General features: G+C 33.2%; 2 protein-coding genes and 1 long non-coding RNA gene across 3 annotated transcripts; 1 reads left to right on the top strand and 2 right to left on the bottom strand.

Annotated features, from left to right (window-relative positions):
• Positions 1 to 967: 967 nt before the first annotated feature.
• Positions 968 to 2,493, bottom strand: LOC136216551 (uncharacterized). Its single transcript, XR_010683335.1, has 2 exons — positions 1,674 to 2,493; positions 968 to 1,554 (listed from the first exon to the last, which is right to left on the bottom strand). It is a non-coding gene; the product is annotated as an uncharacterized lncRNA (long non-coding RNA).
• A 13,490-nt stretch (positions 2,494 to 15,983) lies between these two features.
• On the top strand, positions 15,984 to 17,523 carry LOC136219640 (CBL-interacting serine/threonine-protein kinase 7-like). The gene has a single exon (XM_066007117.1). It carries the CDS (start codon positions 16,058 to 16,060, stop codon positions 17,351 to 17,353), a length of 1,296 nt encoding a protein of 431 aa, XP_065863189.1. The 5' UTR covers positions 15,984 to 16,057; the 3' UTR covers positions 17,354 to 17,523.
• Positions 17,524 to 18,091: 568 nt separating this feature from the next.
• Positions 18,092 to 21,699, bottom strand: LOC136219638 (pentatricopeptide repeat-containing protein At3g23020). The gene has a single exon (XM_066007114.1). It carries the CDS (start codon positions 21,161 to 21,163, stop codon positions 18,557 to 18,559), a length of 2,607 nt encoding a protein of 868 aa, XP_065863186.1. The 5' UTR covers positions 21,164 to 21,699; the 3' UTR covers positions 18,092 to 18,556.
• Positions 21,700 to 22,423: the final 724 nt, after the last annotated feature.

Genomic DNA, 22,423 nt, shown 5'->3' with positions numbered 1-22,423 from the left:
GCGGATGTTATCAATCATATTGGGATAATGTACTAAAATAGGTCTATGGTTTGTAGGGAAGTATCAATTTAGGCTCCACGTACAAAATAGCACAAATATAAGTTTAACGTTTAAAAAATGTACAAATTTAGGCCTCGATAACGAAATGTGACACGTTATTTATATTACTCAATTAAGTTCTATCAATTGTACGTGGAGAGAGAAATCAGAACTTAACGAAGTAATATGAATGACGTGTCACGTTCCGTTATGGGGGACTAATTTGGTACTCTTTTTTAAACATTAGACTTATATTGGCATTATTTTGTACGTGAAGCCTAAATTTATACTTCCCCAAAAATCATACATTTTGATACCTTATCCCAATTATATTTGTTATTTATTTAATTCAATTGCTTACATATGTTACGAGATCTCTAAAAATGTTTTTTTTTGTTACGTGATATATATATGATAACCACGTGTTTGTTATGTTATATTGTAAAAGTAATTACCGGTTACTATTCAAAAGATTTTAGGCTTAATACATTAGTTGTAACCTGAACTTATCCAAAAAGTTTAATTGGCCTCATGAACTTACATAGTGTCTCGTTAGCCTTCTAAACTTGCTTTACGTGTCATGATTAAGTCCCTTAATCTATAAAAAACGCTATAAAGATGTAAAAAACAAAAAGTTAATTTGTTTTAAAGACTTAGAATAACGAATTATGTCTTATTTTTAAGTTTTGATTTTTTTACGTATTTGGACAAATTACAATGTATATCGCTTTAACCAAGTGCAAGGGGCAAATGGAACTGTAAGCAAGTTCGGGGGGCAATAGTTCACTTTAAATAAATTCAAGTAGCCAATAAATTATTAGGTAAATTCCAAAAACAACCACTGTGGTTTCATGTAATTCAAAAAAAAACCCATGTGGTTTGTTTTTACCAAAAAAAAGGACCGTGTTATACGCCGTTACCCGAAAAATGGAAAATGGCTTAACAGTGTTAAAATGGATGATGTGGCAAGGGGTAAAACTGTCCGAATTAAAATAAAAAAATAAAAATAACAAAATAATAAAATTAAAATTAAAGTAGATAAAAAATTCACCTTTTTCTTCCACCATCTTCTTCTTCTCCTTCTTCTTCCACCATTTTCTTCTTCTTCTTCTTCTCTTTTTCTTCTTTTTCTTCTTCTTCTTCCACCATTTTCTTCTTCTTCTTCTTCTTCTTCCACCATTTTCTTCTTCTTCTATCTTTTTCTTCTTCATGGACGGAATCTGGAAATTTCCAGATTTCTGGAAATTCCCAGATTCCGTCCATCCATGCCGATTCCCTTCTTCGTCGCCACCATTTCCTTCTTCGTCGCCACCAATCTCTTAGTTTAGATGAATAGGCGAAACTCACTGGTAAAATGTTTTGCCGTTTTCTTCCGCTTAATACGTCGTCGGTTTGGTTTCCATGGATGATGGTTGAGAGTTCTCGAACTGATGAAGCTGCCGTATGAATTGAAGCTCGAGCTCTTGCTGGTCCCTGTTCTAGCTCATCTTCTCTGCTGGGTTTCACGATTTTCTTCTGTCAAAAATTAATACACATCACATTTCAAAATCAAAGGATTATAAAGATTGCTCTAAATGAAATAATGAGAGATGGAATTCAAATTCAATATCATAAAAATTCAAACGGTTTCCAACTTTTTGAAAACTAATAAACGATTTCTTTTTAATCCAAACGGTTCTAGATCGAGAGAAAACTGTCCAGAAATCGGGAAATCTCCGGAATCTGTTTCATCAGAATTAAAAAAAAATAGAAGAAGAGAGAGAGCAGAAAGAAGAAGAAGAAAAGAAAGGAGGAAGAGGAAGAAGAAGAAGAAGAAGAATGGAAGAAGAAGGAGAGAAGGAAGAAGAAGGAGAAGAACATCCATGGAAGAAGAAGGAGAGAGAAGGGAGAGAGAGAAAGAAAAAAAATTTGATTTTCCAATTTTACCCTTTGCCACGTCATCCATTTTAACGGTGTTAAGCCATTTTCCGTTTTTCGGGTAACGGCGTATAACACAGTCCTTTTTTTTGATAAAAATAAACCACATGAGTTTTTTTTGAATTACATGAAACCACAGGGGTTGTTTTTAAAATTTACCCTAAATTATTTTAAGTAAATTGATGTGACTAATAAAACATCGTGTAAATTCAGAAGAACAATCAATCTTTTGTACAAGTTTTAGGAGCTTTGGATGTATTAAGAGAAGATTTTATTTATCTAAGTTGGTTAAAATATATTTATTTAAATAGAATTAAAAGTTTAATAAATTTATGGCGAAATGTTCGATTACCCACTCCGCTAAAATTTAACCCTCATTAATAGATGATCTGTAAATTCTACTATAAACTTTCATCGAAATCTCTGGTTCGTTCTGATATTAGAAGTAGGTACCCTTAGCTAAACTTTTTGTTACCAAAAAAATAAATTTATGGGGAAAAAAATCAAGTTAATAATTTCTGAAACTTAACAGAAAAATAAATTGAATGACCACATGGTACGTAATTTACCAAAGAAATAGAGCGCTCAATTATTTTCAACTGTGTACTGTTGAAATTTGGAAGACTTAAATATATGGCATGCGTGCTCTGTCGTTTTTAAACTTTTACTAAGTTAAGTGGGACCTACGGGAGCCATACGAAGTGGATTCAGAAGTAAAAATGGGCCACCCATAGTTTGACGTGGCGAAAGAAAAGCCGTCCAAGTCAGAAAGGTGGGACCAAGGAATGCGACCTCGGAGCTCACGCCACCCAAATGAATTTCTCGGAACGCGTCTGTCCACCGGCTCGGGAGCTATTCAGCCGTCATACAAATTTTCCACTTTCCGGAATTACCAAAATACCCTCCATTCAATACGTGTCGTCCTCTTCAGTCAAAATTCAAAAATGGGTAAATGCAAGCTGTGTGTGGAACTGGAAGATCGTCACACTTCACTGGCATATTATAAGATTTTCAACATGGCTATTAATTCAAAAAGGCAAATGTAATTTTTAATGTTTCCATTATATTTTAATTTTTTAGTGTTCGGCTGGGTTTATTTAAATGAAATTCGGGCACGAATAATTTAAAGTTATTTTTGTAATTTCCTTTTTTTATCATTCATTTTGGATGTATTTCTATAATTTTCTTTTGTCATAACTTTATGTTAAATGTTTTTGGTAAATAATGATAAAGGTTTTATATTTTTACATAACAAAGTAATAAATCTATTATATTATTATAAAGTTTTTAAATTTTTTTTTATTAAAGATTGGTTAGCGAGGAAGGGTAAACGGCAGACATCCCAGCTATGTTGGCACCCCCATCACAGATCCAAAAAAGTCCCGAATCAAATTTATTAAAATAGTAAATAAATGTCATAATACAAAAAGAATAAAGAGTAAAATGAACCCAAAGAATTAGGAAAACCGATAAATGCAACGTCCTACACGATCATGAAAAAAGACCGATCCACAAAAATCTGGGACAACATCCCATCAAGTCGAAGCTGTTGCCGTCCGTCCATAATTTGCAAGCGAATCCGCAACATCATTTCCTTCACGAAAAATATGAGACACCACAAAAGTCATAGAATCGATCTGATTTAAACAATTGAACCATTTTTTTCTAAGCAACCAAGGAACCGAACAAGATTTAGATTTGAACATCTGCACAACATACATTGAGTCGCTTTCAAGCCAAATTTTTCGCCAACCTTTGCTGATAGCCATGTCAATGACGTAAATAGCAGCAGATAGTTCAGCAAGATAAGCAAAGGAACTTTCAATCGGAAAGACAAACGCACCAAGGCACATGCCAGTATGCGAGCGATAAATACCTCCGCAACCTACAGGACCAGGAGCACCCGTAACAGACGCATCAGTATTGATCTTAATCTAATCTCTCGGAGGTGGTTGCCAAAAAATCGGAGTAATGTGCGGAGCCTTAGCAAGACGCTTTTCAATCCCGAGCTCACCTAAGATTTGAAGTTCAACTAGCGAATTCAAAACGGAGCCTCGTCCAGTGTGAGCAGATTCACGAACAGCTCCCCAAATTCGTCTCAGCGTGACGGAAGTATCAACCATTGACTCAAACATACATGGGAATAATAGGCACTTCGTTTGATCTTCCTATATCCAATTAATCTTCATATTCTTCCGACACATTCGTTTTTCACGGATAAGTTCAAACGATGTGATGTCCGGTAGAACATGCTATGGAACCGTGTTTGTCAGCATGCTTACTTATCTCCTCTGCCTCTTTCGCTTCCTTGAGCTATGCTTGCATAGTCTTTATTTTCATTGTATGCTCTGCTTTCAATATGTTCATAGATTTCTGGATGGAGCCCATGTTGTATATGAGCTGCTTTGTAATTTCGTCCATAAACCTACACTGCTCTAGAGATCCTAAGCAGACTTCAATCTTCTGATCCAACAATGGAGTAATAAGCAATGACTCCAACATGTTTTTACTAAAATCGACGAGACCATGATTTCTGGTGTGAGTAGTCGAAGTGCTTGGAATATCTGAAACTGGCTGGATGATAATTTGAAGTACAAAACTAATTATCTAAGACATTTTATGTAGTAAACTCGACGCTCACCGCACCAATTGATTTCCTCCAATCTACAAAGTAGACTTGATAGGCTGAGGTGGAGTTATATGAGGAGGATTTAACAAACTGTTAGAGAGGGGCCAGTGAACGACATTCATTCTCTGATACTTAAGTTAGTAAAATTACTAAGAATGAAGTAAGAAATGACTTAAAAAGCAGAATGAAGTCAAGTGATAACGTACCTTGCACCTTTTTGAGAATGACTATTTATAGATGTGAACGAAAGGTACCTACTAATGAGTAGATTTTCACATATCAATGTCTGATTGACTCATATTCCATACATCTTGTATCTATCTCATTTTACAGTAAATCACGATGTTTCTAGTTATTTTGAGGTTGTTTGTATTAATATGATGAATAGTCATTTTAAGATCGTTTATTTTCATATATAAGTGATTTTTATATTGAAAATTGAAGTTGAATGGTGATAATATAAGTAAGATAGTGTATAGAAGTGGACCTCAACCATAATGAAAATCTTTTTATGATGGCCACTTGGATTTAAACATTTGGTAAGTAGACAAAAATGGAAGTATCGTGGTAGTTTTCCAACAAAAATCTGCAACTCCTTTTCCATCAAAATAAAATTGTGCAAAATTGTTAGTGATAAACAGTCAGATTTGTTGATGATTCGAATTGAATTTTATTTTTCTTTGATTAGAATCATTGAATTGAATATTTATTTATAATTAGCCAAAACACAATTGGCCAACTAAATTAATAGTAGTAGTAGTATTCAATTCAAAAGTGCAATCAAATTTTGACAAAGTGAACGTACGGTGCTTAGACATCCTCCAATTTTTTTTTTTGGGATATTTTTGATGCAGTACTAGTGGGAATTAAGTTATTTATAATAATTATTTAAAAAAGATAACATATATTATGAAGTTGTCGCCACATTCATTATGGACCATGGATTCGAAAGTGGATGTACCTTTCATTTGAAAATGTTAATCTCATCAGGTTATTATGACAAAAAATAAAAGGTTGAATTGACAATAAAAATAGATTAATTATATTCCTTATCACTTTGATTTCATTGGTTATTGCCTTCGTATCAAGCATTGGTTAGCATATCAATAATAATAAATATCTATCTTTGTTTTGTCTTTCATTTAATTATTCTTTATATACTGTTATTTGGTTTCCCATTTCGATTTCGATTATGCTTGGTTTCTTAAGTGTAAAAGATAAACTTTATCCTTTTAATTATGTGATGTGTACCACGTCTTGATACCTATAAAACAGAACATTTGGGGTACCGGTGATTGACGAACCTTTTTCGAAGTTTAAATCAATATGTGAATATGAGACTTAAGGAATGGACTATCAATTATAATGTGTAAAAGTAATGTACTTTTCTTCCTGGACCAAGCTTCTATTTATAGTATTTTGGACTTCAACTCATGCACACGTGTCAGCCTCATATTAGTCCGGAATTAATTCCTTCTTCAATGAGCTTAGCGTGTTCCTGAGGTCCGAAATCTTATTTTACAAATGGACCCTTTTGAGGATCCAAGATGAGCCGGCCCAAAGGGTAAGTTATGGGCTTTACGGAGGCCCATCTGATACTATTTACTATATCGGGTTAAGGTACAAAAATACCCCTAACGTTTTATGCCAGGAGCAATTTTACCCCTAACGTTGGAAGCCAAGAGCAATTTTACCCCTAACGTTAATAGATTGTGTCAATTTGAGAAATAATTCACCAAATTGTCTTCTCGGTCATGAATCTTGTTATCTACACTTCATATGTGTGTCATTTTATCAGTAACAAATCACAAACATTCGTTGAGATGTGAAAAAAATAAAAAAATATACTGTCTTTTTGTACGGATTAGACACAAAAAATTCAAAAAATCCACCGAATTTATAAATATTAATCTCAGATTCTATTATTAAATTATAAAAAACATGAAATCTTTTTTTTAGAACGAATTATTATGCAATTTGTGTAGAATAATGAACAAAAATATTTGTGTTTTATAATAGTATCTGAAATTGACCCAATTTATCAATGTTAGGGGTAAAATTGCTCTTGGCTTCGAACGTTAGGGGTAAAATTGCACCATTTTAGACATTAAGGGTAAAATTGCTCCTGGCCCAAAACGTTAGGGGTATTTTTGCACCTTAACCCTACTATATCACTATGTTTTGTTTTGATGAAAAAGTCTAACAATTGCTTAAATTACATTTATGGTCTATTGACTATAGGTTTTTTTTTCATGTATCAAAACTTTAAGATCGGATGTAAAAGTTTCTCCAATTTATCATTTACTAATATAAAAATTCACAAATTTTACTCTTTACTAACATAAAATTCTCTTAACATTTGACCACTCCAATAACATATTACTCTACATTATGACTTTTTAGATTAAAAAATACATTTTAAAACCAGCTCAACCATAAAAAAAAACACACAAAATATAAATTAAAATTAAGAGATTATCAAAACCGAAATCACACTACTCAGGGATGGAGCCGGCGGCTGAAAATGCCGGAATCCCTGTCTGAACTAGACCGGCCACTATCCCGTTGTATGAGGTAAAGATTATTAGGTTTTCACACATGAACTGTAAAAAAGAGTGTTTGGCTATAACAAGTTAAGAGATAAATCGTTTTAAGTCGCTTTTAAGCGATTTGAAGGGTGAAAAAGTCCAATTTTAAGCTAACTTTTAGGTTGAGAAAGTCCAATAACACCAACTTTATAATTATGATAATGTTCATCTTCATCATACAACACTGTACTTTATCAGTATTTAAAGTGGAAGCTTAGTTGATTTTTTAGCATACACTATTATTGGCTGAGATAATAATATTTTTTATGATGAGATAATTAATAATCTTATTGGTTGAGTTGAGATAATAATAATAATAATAATAATAGTGTTTACGATGAGACCTTTTGATTTATAAATGTTATCCCATGTTGGTGAAATACAGATATCATCCCTATATAATCCAAATTTCTCATATATTTATCTATTTATTTATTTGTAATGTTAGAATTAATAGCATTAAACTTCATGATCGATCATCTTTTTTAATTTAATTTGATCTATTAAAAATTGGAGATGATATTACATTTCGATTTGTAAATCTTATCTCTAATTTTATAACGATTGCAGATAACATTTATATATAAATCTCATATTATATGATTATTTATAATGTTGGAAAGTTGAGAATTTGTTTGTTGTTACAAGATGGACTAATAATAATAAAATTAATAAAATTAACACAAGAAACAAGCTAAACACAAATAATTCTATGGAGAAAAAAATGTCTCCACTATGCTAGATAAGATATATACGATGGATACTCAAAGGACAGGAAACATATCACACATGTGAATTTATTAATTATATGTACAATTTTGAGAACTCAATGCAATAATATAAACGAATTTTGTGATTTAATAGAATAAAATTGAAATATTTAAAGGCTTAGAATTGTAAAGTAATAATATTGGCTATATAAACTCTTTTTTCCATGTTATGCTAGTTTTAATTATGTGTATATGGAGTTTTTTTGGATTCTATTTGGCGGAATATAGAAGTTTTGCTTTGGATTTGATAAAATTGAAAGGTTATGTGTTACACGATTGAAACATTGGTGTTGAATTGAGCGGGGTTTTATTTAATAACAAGGTTTAATATCTTTTCAGCCCCATCAAGTTGTCTCAATACTACAATTGACCCCCGAATTTAGACTTGTGACAACTAACCCCCTCAACTTGTTTCTTTGTAACAAATAACCTCTCAAATTGCTCAATTGGAACAAATAACTCCTCAAGTTGCTTATTTAGAACAAATAACCCTTAAACCAAAAAAAAAACATTTAACATAATATTACATCAGAAATAAAAGATTTCAAATTATCGGTCGCTTCATCTAACTAATCTAGTGATACATTAAGTAATAGGCAAAAAAAAAACTCCCGAAATAACCTATTTGATGGGTTATTTGTTCGAAATAAGCAAGTTGATGGGGTTAGTTGTCACAAATCTAAGTTCGGAGGGTCAGTTGCAGTATTAGGACAACTTTGGGGGGCTAGGAAGGCATTAAGCCTAATAACAAATTGTACCTAAGTGCCCATATTTATAACCGTTTACATAGGGATCAGTACGGTTCGGTAATTTGGGATTTGAAAATCTCTATAGCTGTGTCTACTAAAGTCAATGATACAATTCGGTTCGGTTCTAAAGAAAAAGTCAATAGTTCAATCCAATTATGAATATTTTTATTTGGGTATTCGGTCCGGTTCAAGAATATTCAAGATTCACGCTCTGCCGTAGTTTACACTATAACAATAACTTTCTATTTCGGGTGAGAATAAAGTAAAATACCTAATCTATCCTTATATTCATAATAACAGTATTAACTCTAATACCGCTTTAAACTGGATGGTGACAATTGAGAAGGTCCAACTGTTCAACCATACTTGAAAAGACTTTAAGAGACAATGGTTTGGTGAGAATGTTAGCCAATTGTTGCCATGTTTTGATGTTCATCTATCACACAAGACCAGTTTGAATCTTTTCACGTGAAAAGTGACGATGGATCTCTATATTTTTTGACCGCTCATTAAAAATTGAATTGTGGTGCCAAATAAAGTGTACATTTACCTGTTTGTTTTACCTACTGTTTGATGTTTGCTGTTACGGTTTGCTATTTGTTGTTGTTGTTTGCTGTTGCTATTTGTTGTTTGCTGTTACGGTTTGCTGTTGGAAAAAACAGCTTTTCCAAAAAGCAGAGATTCTCTGCTTTTGTAAAAGGCTGCTTTTCAGGTGTGAAAGGAAAACAGGATGTCACTAACCAAACACCTAATATTGCTTTTCATATGTAAAAGGCAAACAGTAGGTCACTAAAAGGCAAACACTTAAAACTCTCCTTTTTGAAGTGAAAAGGCAAACATGAGCATGAAAATGAGCAAATAAACACCCACTTATTATCACAGTATAAAACAACTGTATAGTTGAAGAAGAAAACCCAACAAAGTTAAGAAGATAGGTAAGCCATTGAATTTCACAAGAGGTAAAGGCTAATGCACGATACTCTGCTTTAACTGAGCTTTGAAAGACAACATACTACCTTTTTATTTTCCACAAGATTAATGGATCTCAGAGAAATACTGCATATCCAAACACTAATTGCTTTGCATATGGACTTCCTTCCCAATAAAAATCAGAAACCCGCTTAGGACCATTTGATAACATGCAGATAGAAAAGACCTTGAGTAGGAGAAGCTTTGATATACTTTAGGACCTTTGTGGTAGCTTATAAATGCACATCATTAGGTGAATCAAGAAATTGGCTTAATTGATTCATTGCATATGTGATATTTGGTCTGGTTGTTGTGAGATAAATCAACCTTCCAATTAGCTTTTTATAAGTTGTTTTTATCTTCAAGCAAAGTGTTTGCCATCTTGGATTAACGAATACTACTATCCATACGAACGGATAAAGGTTTGTAGGGTAATAATCCAACATCAGTTAATAACTCAAGAACATATTTTATTTGGTTTAAGAAAGTACCCTTTGAACCATAATAAACTTCTATATTTAAGAAAAACTATAAAGTTCCTAAATCTTTTATTTTGAATAGGTTATCCAAAAAAAATTGACACTTTCTATCTTAGTGATATATTTTGTTGTCAATATAACATCATCAATATAAACTGACAAACATGTAATCTTACCATTTTGCCATTTGAGTAAAAATGAATGTTCATAAGAATACTGTTTATATATAAAAAAAAGCACTAGGATGTAGTTAAACTTTATATTCCATTGATCACTAGCTTATTTTAAGCCATATAATGACTTAACAAGTTTATTGACCTTTTAAGGTCCTTAAGATTGAAACCCTTAAGGCAATACCATGTAGACTTTCTCTTGCAATTCTCTAATGTATTATTCACATCTAATATAGACTGTAGTTTTGAGTAGCAGTTATTGGCAAAAGTAACCTAATTGTAGTCATCTTTACTACAAGAGAAAAAGTATCCATATAGTCAATTTCTTCATTTTATGTATAGCTTTTGACAATAAGCTTGGCTTTATATCGTTCTTATGTTTCATCAGACTTTAGTTTTACCTTGAATATCCATTAGCAACTAATGGAAACTTTACCAGGCAGTGAGTCTACTAATTGCCAAGTGTTATTAAGTTCTAAAACTCTTTGTCTCATTGTCCATTGCCTTTTTCCATCAAGAATATTTAATATTTTGCTTGTAAGTTTTTGGCCCAAGAGCTATTGAGATATTAAAAAAATAATTTTTCTATTTATCAGAAAACTTTTCATAACTAAGAATATTAGCTAATGAATACTTAGAGCATCTCCACGATATTCTTAGTTCACTCTCTAAAAATGATATAAACAATTGACTCTTAGTGATTTAAGGAGTGACTAATGCATATGATCTCCAACAATACTAATCATATTTAGTCATTATTTATTATTTTATTATTAAAATTCTTAAGTGTGTTATATTTACTAATAGTGAGAGGATAAAGTCCTCAGTAATAATTATTAATAAAAAATGAAATAAGGAGGAGACTAAAGAGTGGAGAGAGGCTCCTCAATAATAGAGAGGATGTGAAGACTCTTAGTTATTTGAGGGGTCACTAAGAGGTTGTTGGAGTTGTTTTTCACTCTCTATCTCCTCGAATTTTAACTTAAGAGCCCAATTAAGAGGCTGTTGGATATGCTCTAAGTGCCTAAAGTAGGAACATCAGAATTGGTGTTGGTAGTAATTTGATTACAATGGAACTCTTTTAAATCAGAAGGTGCAGAACATTTTCTATCTGATCTCCTAACAGCCTGACTAACAGATTTGCTAAGAATAGGTTGAGATTAGTTAGATAAAAGGGGAGACATACTAGCATAAGAAATCCCATCACTTTGCATTTCTTGAATAATTCCACTCTTATCTAAATACCTATTAGCAACAATATCTACTTTCCTAGCATGTTGACTTCGTGTAACTGCAAACTATATCATTACTACTATTATGAATATGTAAAATATCATGTAAACTATCATGAATAGACAGACATATATTATGAACAATATCACCTTGATAATGAGCATAAGGAAAAATATGCTCATGAAAATTACATCTTTAGAAACAACATATTTTCTATGTTTTAAATCAAATGACATGTAACCTTTAGTGTTTCCTTGAAAACCAACAAAAAATACAGGGCACAACCCTAGAATCAAACTTTCTCTTATATCCTGCAACAATAGTAGCATAAGGTATGGAACCAAAAACTTGTAAAGAATTTTAATAAGGTATTATACCATACAAGATAATATATGGAGATTTATCATTCAAAATAGGAGTTGGTAACATATTAACCAAATGGACAACATGCAACACACAATTTGACCAAAAAGAAATTTGTAAATCCTGCTTGAAATCTTAGTGCCATGAAAGCATTCAGCAAATATTGATGCTTGCACTCAACTATGTTGCTTTGCTGCGGAACGTATGAACAAGAAATTTGATGAACCACTCCTATAGAAGCATCAAATTGTTAGAACGTATGATTTTGGTTTTAACTTAAAATTGAGTAAAACAAAATGATAAAACTTTTTAATAGCTTTAGAAGATAAAAAAAATATACCCATGTATATCTTCTATGATCATCAATAATACTGAGAAAGTATCTATATCCCAAAATAGAAGGTAATTGCAAAGGACCCCAAACATCCAAGTTAATTAAATCAAAATTAGCTTCAGAAGCAGAATTACTAATAGGAAACTGCAAACGTTTATGTTTTGCTAAAGGATGGATAGCACAATCAAATTCATCACAAGTTTTATTTATTATAAGGTAAATCTTTACACATTATTTTCAATCTTGAGTCAAAAATATGCCATAACATATAATGCCATAAAGGAAAAGAGTTCTTATTAAAATGATGTAAACAGTGGCGGAGCCAGAGCTCAAGGTCCGGAGGGGCTCAATTGCATGAAGATTTTTTTTTTAATAACGACTTAAGGCTTTGATTCATAGTAGTCGAATCGAAATTTTCAAATTTTTGATAATATAAGGGTAAATTTGATCATAATTGGAAAAATTAAGGTACAAAACAACTAAGATTCAATATGAAGTAAGGATAAGGTGCAAAAATACTCTAATGTTTACACCTAAGAATAATTTTACCTCTAACGTATAAAATGGTGCAATTTTACCCTTAATATTGGCAGTCAAGAGCAATTTTATCCCTAACGTTGACAAGTTTGGTCAATCGGAGAAATTATTCATCAAATTGTTTTCTCGGTCATGAATTTTGTAACTAAAAAATATAATTAAAAATAATAAAGGAGAATGAGGTTAATAATGATTAAAAATGATATTTAATATTGATATTTTTAAAGGAGAATGAGATTTAAGGGAAAAAATTAAAATGTGATAAAAAGTGAAGAAAGAGAGATTTGAACGCAAGACCACTTGGATGTAGAGATGCCTTTACCCATCACTACAACCAACTATGCAAACTTAGTTTTATGTTATATAATTACATTCTACATTATAAGTATTAATTTTAACTATTTTGGGGGGGCTTCTCGGGACTGAACCACTATTCGTCAAGGGTGTTCCGGAGGGTCGGAGGGTCGGGAGACCCTCCCCTACCCCCCTAGATCCGCCCCTGGATGTAAATGACTAGAAGATTGCAAGAAACAATGTATTAGTGATATTTGTGTTGTGCTTTATTAGAATGACATAAACCCTAATGTAAACTAGTTGGACCAATCATCGTCTTGTAGATTGCATCCTAGAAAATACCTATGTTAGTCTCAAAACAACAAAACAACTATTATCTTGTAACAATTTACTAACTGAAAGTAAATTAAAAATGAACATAAGGATATATATCACATCCCTCAATATTAGACCAGTATTCAGGCATATTAATCCTTTTTGTGTAGCTTCCAAAGTTGGATTTTTACGTAAGTACTACTTTAGCAAGTATATTAGTAAGAACAATGAAACAACTTTTCATGTTAAAAACATGATTTATTGCTCCAAAATCAACAGTTAAATCAAAATAAACACAAGCTAATAAAAAATTAATGCCAGACTTGCCTGAATCAAAATTTGACTGAAGCAAATTGATGGATTGTTGTGGAGAAACAAAACTAGACATAATTAAGTGAAGTGGTGACTTTAGGTTGATCAAATTGTTGTAAAATATCAAATAACTTTGCATATTTCTCAAAAGTAACTTCTACTGTACTTTGAGAGTTTTGAGGAACAAATGAACCATCCTCTTACTCTTACATTAGCACCAGATCGCTTCTTGCCTTTAAAATTAGAGGATATCCATATTTTTTAAAACATTGATCAACAACATGTCCTTGCCATAATTCTTTTTCCCATGATATTGGTAAACATTTGAATTTTGAACCTTAGTACAGTTGATGTTAGATTGAGCAGGAAATTGATGAACTTGATTTCCTTCCAACTGTCTCTCATGTTGATATGATATTGGTAACCATTTGACTTTTGAACCTTAGTATAGTTGATGTTAGATTCAGCAGAAAATTGATAAACTCGATTTCCTTCCAACTGTCTCTCATGTTAATAACAAAATTAAAAACACGATCCCATAGTGAATACAATGGATTCCTCGAGTTATTAGTGGGCATCTTCGAAGGCAGAATCTTAGTCGAATCAATATGATGGCAAAGCCATTGCTTTTAAGTAAAGACATCATTGTCACTTTCCATAAAGCATAATCGTGAGAAGCCAATTTCATTGTTAGTTGACTGAGGATATTATAAAAGGACGGTGTAGAATGAAATTGGTTGAATAGTCGATAGAGGATTCATTATGCTCAAGACATTAAAGTTCCTTAAAATGTCATTTTCATGAGCTCTAAAATATAGGGTTACCAGCTATATTAGAGTAGTTATTTTGTTGAATAGTAATATGAGCCATTATATTAGTGAAGTGTAAAGTTAAAGAGCCATGATGTCCGATTTTATAGTTTATAGACCATAATAAAAGTAAGATCAAAGTCAGAGGCCATTATTGTAATTTACCCCAAGAATAATACATGACTCTCTGTCACCAATCATAGTTATGCTAACTTAAAAGGAGATTTGTTATGTTTGGAGATGACACTTCTTTTATGGAAGTTAAAAAAAGGAAGCTAACTTGGAGATTCTACAATAAATCTTCAAGTTTAGCTAAACAACTATTTTCCGCGTCAAGATGCATGGATGAAGTTTTTCACTATCATATTAATAATAAAAATAATATTAATAAATGTGAACAAATAAATGATAATAATATTAATAAATGTTAACAAATAATATCATATTTATAAAATTGTTAAAATAAATGAAATAAAGTGGAAAATATTTTTTTCTACTAGAAAGTAGAGTAGTAGGTTGAAAAAAATAGAAATAGCAAATGGAAAAATGAAAAATAGATATAAAGAGAAACTATTTAGGTTGGAGATGTCCTTATAGCCACTTTAAAAAAAAATGTTAGTTAACTTTACCAATAACAACAACAAACATCTAAAAAGTAAACAAATAATAAAATTGAACAATTGAATCAAACATCACCTTATTATAATTGAGAGTTAGTTTGATTTGCCAAATGAAAAAAGAAAAGGAAAGGAAAAGGAAAGGAAATATTCAAAAGTTTCATGATTTTTTTTTTTTGCATTTAATAATAATAATAGAATTATTATTAAAAATATATGTCTTTTTATTGAATCATGAAGAATGCATGTCAAAATATTCAATATCTAACTTGTCAATTATATTTCTTTATGGTTTCCAAAAAAAAATTATATTTCTTTATGAATGAAAATTTTTGAACTTTATTACTATAAAAATTTAACTACATATAATTGTAATGAGTTATACAGGATAAGAATAAAATTCAGTTTTATTTGGTAACACACACAGTGAGAAATATTCAGATAACTAACAAATCATATGAAATTATATTCCTTACTATATATTATGCAATTTATTTATAGTATATATGTATGTATAGATAGTGAACTAATAAATATAATATTTATCCAAATAAATTCTGACTGTAATCCTACTATATAAAAAAAAAATATTCATAATTTTTTTGAAATAAAATAATTATTCATAGTTTAAATCCATTTTATTTTTTTTTTTAAAACCCCATTTTTATGTAACTGTGACAACAAAACAGCTGTTAAAAATAGTTATTTGGTATACAGTAATGCGGTAATTTAAAAAGATTTATTCTAACAAGAAGGGCAATTTAGGAAGAAGAGATTAAAAAATCGACGTCAGCTCAGTTGTAAATGAGCCCTACCGACTAATTCAACCTTATAAAAACCAGTTTGCCTACTTCTCTATTCTCTGCCCCGTGAAGTTATATTTGCAGCTGTTTCTATATACCTTCCGTTCTCCGCCACCACACTCCGGCAATGGAACCACAGGTCCAGCCGCCACCTCAACCACCTCTATCCAGAACCACCTCCTCCACCCTTCCTTCTAACCTCCTCAACAGATATGAATTGGGCCGGATGCTTGGTCGGGGCAGCTTTGCTAAGGTATATGCTGCTCGGACTCTCGCCGATAACAAGCTCGTCGCTATCAAAATTATCGATAAATTACGGATGGATTCTATAATGGAGCCAAGAATCATCTGTGAGATCTCCGCTATGCGCCGCCTTCAACATCACCCGAATGTCTTGAAAATCTATGAAGTTATGGCGACGAAAACCAAAATCTATCTCGTCATGGAGCTTGCCCTAGGCGGAGAGCTTTTCTCTAAAGTTCTTCAACGCGGTAAGCTTCCTGAATCTAAGGCTCGCCGTTATTTTCAACAGCTTTGCTCCGCTTTACAATTCTGCCACCAGAACGGCGTCGCTCACCGTGACGTCAAGCCGCAGAATCTCCTCCTCGACGCCGATGGCAACCTAAAAGTGTCCGATTTTGGGCTTTCGGCTTTGGCCGAGGCGCATAACTGGAGCGTCCTTCAAACGGCGTGTGGTACGCCTGCTTTTACGGCTCCAGAGGTTATGGCACGGCGGGGATACGACGGAGGAAGAGCAGACGCGTGGTCTTGTGGGGTAATTCTTTTCTTCCTCTTGTCGGCGAAATTGCCGTTCGATGATAGCAATATGACGTTGATGTATAAGAAGATTCAACGGCGAGAATATCAGATGCCGTCTCCGATTACAAAATCAGCTAAATCGATGATAAATCAGCTTTTAGATCCGAATCCGAATACAAGAATGAGCATAGAACAACTAATGAATCATTCATGGTTCTTGAAGAATTACCAGTCACCAACCCCAAGTAGCTTATTTGATTTAGACCGCATGAAATCATTCAAATTCGATCTATCAAGTATTAACGCTTTTGACATAATTTCTCTGTCGTCTGGATTAGATCTATCCGGACTTTTTGAAATTACACGGAGAAAAGACAAGAGATTCACTTCAAAGGAGACAATGGAGACGACGACGGAGAGAGTAAGAGAAATTGGGGGAAAATTAGGGTATAGAGTTGAAGAAGGCAAAGGAGGGGCAATCGGGTTAGGAAAAGGAAGGTTGATTTTGATGTTTGAGCTATTAGAAATAGCAGAGAAGCTGTTGGTGGTGGAAGTGAAGGTGGTTGAAGGCGGTGGTTTAGAATTTGAGGAGGTTCAGTGGGTGGAATTGAAAGATAGACTTGAAGATATTGTGCTTCAATGGCATACTGAAACTTCTGTGTGAAAAACGGAGAATATGAACACAGGTGAGTCGGATTTGATCTAACGGAAACATGAATTGAAGACACAGGCTGATGTTTGTACATGTTAGATTTGTAGATCTTTCTGCTTTTTCATGTTTGTATATGTAGTCTCTTGAATTTAGTTGAATTGAGATTTGATTCTTGCTTATTATCTTCTTTGTTTGGCTTCAAGTTCTTTGTTTTATTATCTGAAGTTCCATCTTCATCTCCCATATCCAAGGAAACTGATTACATCTAGATTCAAAATAATCATTAATTTGACACTAAAATGATGATGTACATATGAATTATTGAACCAAATAGGCTCTAAAATCTAAATAAATCAAGCCTAGCTTAGACTATTAGGAGCTATTTCCAGTCGAACCAGCTTTAATTAGTGCTGAAAGTATATTCTTTCAGCATAGAACAGTCTGGGTTGTAGGCACTAAAATCAACTTGCTCAGGAGGGGTCCAAAGTGACAACTTGCTCAACAGAAAAAAATATCATTAATATGATCTTTATCATCACTGGGTAAATTACACCTATGGTCTCCCAATTTTGGCTCACTTTCTTTATGATTCCTAACCCTATGATAGGATATAGAAGTTTTTAAAGTTTGTAGTTTTACAAACATAGAAGTCTTTTTTACCAATTAACTCCACTTCAATTTTTGAAGTTTTTAATTTTAAACATTTAGGTTTCATTAGAAGAAAGAAAATAATTGTTTGGTAAGAGAAAGCTAGGAAAATAGTTAATTTGAAAAATTGAAAGAATCCTTAGTAAAAGATGAATTTTAGTAACTTTCATGTCCGGATTTGAATTTCAAGAGCTAAAAGAGTGAGGTCAACGTTGACAGACCATGTTTGTAATTTACCTTATTATCACAGCAATGCAGCAGTTTGATTAAGGCAATAATAGTTCAAAATTATACAGCCCATTTGCACTTTGATACATCACTACATCTATTACAAGGACAAGAACAGAGTATATAATCTACAAGACTACAACCTAAACTTTCGTTTTCTTCCCAAAAGTGGAGTTGTGATGAACTGGAGGACAGATGTTGGGGAGAGTGCTTAAGCATCCACTAATCGCTCGAAAACTCCATTGATCTTGTGTATGGAGCTCTAATTTTTTTTTGAACAAAGACACTTTAAGCACTCATAGACATTGGAGCACCCTCAGTCAGTGAATCCCAAGACCGTCACTGATCATAACTGTCATCATCCTCTACCTCAACTACAGTAGAGAGAGCTGTTAGCCATGCTTGTAAGCCATTGCAAGGATCCTTCTTTCTTGTTGCTTCCAGCTTGCCAATAGCTTGCTTTGATATTCCACATTTAACTAAAACAATTGCAAGAGATTTAAAAGTAGAATCATCTGGTTGTATAGCAGCTCCTATCATTTCCTTGAAAGTTCCTAGAGCATCTTTGAATCTTCCATCCAATGCATACAGCCCAACCACATTATTACAGCTCAACAAATCAGTCAAAAGTCCCAATTCTCTCATCTGTTTTGCAATTTGAATGGCTTCTTCAAACCTCCCAAGTCTTCTGTACATGCACAGCATCATTGCATAAGTAAACTCATTTGCATTTCCTTTTCTCTTCATGCTCTCAAATATCTCTTCTGCTTGTTTGACCATAGACTGCTCACTGTAGAGATCAATCATACAATTCGAAGAATACGCATCAGGACCCGTGTCTGATGATTGAAGTAGCTTGTATGTTTCTAATGCTTCTCTCAAGTAGCGTACTTTAGTGTAGAGCTTGATCAAGGAGTTGTATATGACTGCATTTCCTGGCAACCCAGCTCTTTTCATCGCATCAACGTAACTCGTAGCTTCTTTAACACTTCCGGTGTCAGCAAAAGCATTTATCAACACCCCGTACACTATAACATCCGGCTTCACATCAAAGCTAATCATCATCTTATAAAGATCCTCTGCCATTTCTAGTTTACCTAACTTCACAAAGCTTGAGATCACAGCACAGAATAGGATGCAATCACTAACCAGTCCAGCCTCTTGCATGTTCCTCAGATAGTGATTCGCCTTTTCTGGTAAATCGGCGCTTGCTAATATTTGTATGAGAGAACTATAGCTACATTTATCGGGAACTACCCCGTGCCTTTCCATGCTATCAAACAAGTCACAAGCTTTATCATAATTCTTTGCCAAACCATATGCTTTAATCATCACATTGAACTCAAGAACAGTAAGCCTATTCTGCTCCAGGCAGCAAGTGAAAACTTTAGCGGCTTCCGTGATATGTCCACGCTCCCCATATGCATCGATGGTAGCAGAATAACAATCCGAGCTCATACTTCCTGCAAGATGAAACCTTTCGAACCATAACCATGACCTTTCAAGCATCCCAGCTTCTATGTACATTCTAGTCAAAGCAGATTGTGTATACTCATCAATCTCCAAGCCCTTCTCATCCATCTCCAACACTAGAGCTTCCGCATCATCAACCATATGCCTTATCGATAAGGCATACAACAGGGTGCGGTAACTCACAAGGTCCGGTTGCAATTCATGTCCTTTCATTGTTTTAAAGTACCGAACGGCCATGTTTATATCATCATGTTTAGCATGAAGCGAAATAAGAATGTTATACGTCCGTGTATCAGGTGGGCACCGGAGCTCTTCCATCTTACGCATTAGTCCTACTACATCTTTAAGCTCGCCATGATTACCAGAAATGTGAATCATAGTATTGAAAGTAACCGTTGTAGGCACAATCCCTTTACTAATCATCTCCGAAAACGTCTCCGACGCCTCTTTAAGTTTCCCACCTTTCCCATATGTGTCTATCAATGTATTATAAGTGTATGAACTCAAAGGAACATTCCCTTTGGTGTCATTCACTTTTCTATCACTTCCTTTACGTTTCAAGGATTCGCTTATCGACCATTTCTTGAAATAGCCCTCGGCTTTTTTGAACTCCCCTGCCTTCTTGTACATTTGCATAACAATCCCCATTGTTACTTCATCAGGTTCCATTCCTTGATCAGTCATTTTCTCGAGCCAATGAAGCGCCTCTTCTTTAAGACCACCCTTGCTATAAACATCAATCAAGGTACCATATGTTGAATTGATAAGAGAAATCTGTTTCAGATACATTTCATTGCACAAGCATTCAAGATGGTTCCATTGCTTTGCTTTTCCAAGAATTCGGATCATAATGTTATAATGAATCACATTCAATTCATAACAACCTTTTCTCTTGAGCCACTCAAAAATCTCCATAGCTCGTTTCCAATTAGACTGCTCCTTCAAAATTATGCTCCTTTCTTTGTTACTAAGTGTATCTTCCCATGGTTTCATTGCCTCATCCAAGTCTTCAATTGTATCCAGAGCATTCAAAATTGATGGGATACAACCACCGTAGTTAGCGTATTTCGTCGAACACTTGGTGTGCACTTTCTCAGCAGAACCATTGCCAGTGATCCCTCTCAATTTAGGTCCGAAATTCTTCTTATTCGCAGTTTTAGCATCATCCCAGGTGTATTCTTTCTGTTCCCTATCTGAGTTCTTCTCCAAATCCGATTTTCCAGACCCAGGTTTATTTTCAAAGGCACTTACTTTATCGCAAACCTGTTTGTGAATTATATTGAACTTCTTAACGGCTCCATTGGATGTTTCGAGGAGCCTTTGTTGCTTGATTTTCTTAATGGGTTCGACATTTTCAAGAGGAGAAACAGAGAGTCCTCCATTTGAGGAAACTGAAACTCCAAAATTTGGTGAAGTCCTGGTGGAGTTGCATATGAGGAAGCAATTGGTATCTAACTGAAGTTTCACAAACATTCTTCTTCTTTAATTTCAGGAATTGTATGTAGAAAATTGTATACCGAGGTTTTTGATACTTATGAGGAAAAGGGTGAAGGGTTTCATGGAATGGTGCTTGGGGTTTCAAACTAGAAACTGCAGTTGTATGCGATGGACTGGCGGAGCATCAAGACTGCCTTGTTCTGATGTCTGCTGTTTTGGCCTATTTCTCTTGCCGGGCTAATTATTTGGGCAGGGTACTCTAGAGTTGAAAAGTACGTAGAGTTGGTGCACCATTTCATATATTTTAAATTAAATAATTAAAAAATAAAAAAAAGGCATAATATTCATTTGGATTCCCAAACTAAAGTTTAAAAGTCAATTATGATATTAAACTATCAAAATTATCAATCAGGTCTTTAAACTAAGTAAAAATCATCAATTGAGTCTTCATCCTAAACAAAAATCATCAATTGAGTCCTCATCGAAAATCATTCAGTTAAACAGTTTGAGACTATCTTCCCCAAATCCATTTTGAGTTAACAAAAAGATCATTATAGTCAATAGCATATAGTCACGATTTCTAATTTTAAGATAACATAAGGATTCAATTGATAATTTTTGTTTAGTTCAGAGACTTAATTGATGCTTTTGATAATTTAAGTCTTAATTGACTTTGAAGTTTTAGTTCAGAGGTTAAAATGAGAGTTAAACTAAAACTTCAAAGTGGGTTAAATCAGTTAGTTTTGATTTTGATAACACTCATTTTAGCCTCTAAACTAAAACTTTAAAGTCAATTAGGACTTTAAACTATCAAAATCATCAATTAAGTCTCAGAACTAAGCAAAAATCATCAATTGAATCCTTATGCTATCCTAAAATCAGAAACTGTGACTATATGATATTGACTGTAGTAATCTCTTTGTTGACTCAAAATGGATTTGGAGAAGATAGTTTGAAATTGTTCAACCGAATGACTTTTCGATGAGGACTCAATTGATAATTTTTTATTAGGATGAGGACTGAATTGATGATTTTTACTTAGTTCAGGAACCTGATTAATAATTTTGATAGTTTAAGGTTTTAATTGACTTTGAAATTTTAGTTTGGGACCTAAATGAGTATTATCCCTTTTAAGATCAAAGACTTAAAATTAAAATTGGGAATTGAAGTTTGTAGGAATAAAACCGGTATTCTTATTAACCAAAGGAAGTATGCATTACAATTGCTTTCTGATGCAGGGTTATTAGCATCAAAGTCATCAAGTGTTCTCATGGATTGTTGAATGAGATTATAAAA

The sequence above is a fragment of the Euphorbia lathyris genome, chromosome 2 (genome assembly GCF_963576675.1).
Source record: "Euphorbia lathyris chromosome 2, ddEupLath1.1, whole genome shotgun sequence".
Taxonomy (NCBI): domain Eukaryota; kingdom Viridiplantae; phylum Streptophyta; class Magnoliopsida; order Malpighiales; family Euphorbiaceae; genus Euphorbia; species Euphorbia lathyris.
Note: the sequence above shows the minus strand (reverse complement) of the source record. Positions and strands in the feature narration are given on the sequence as shown.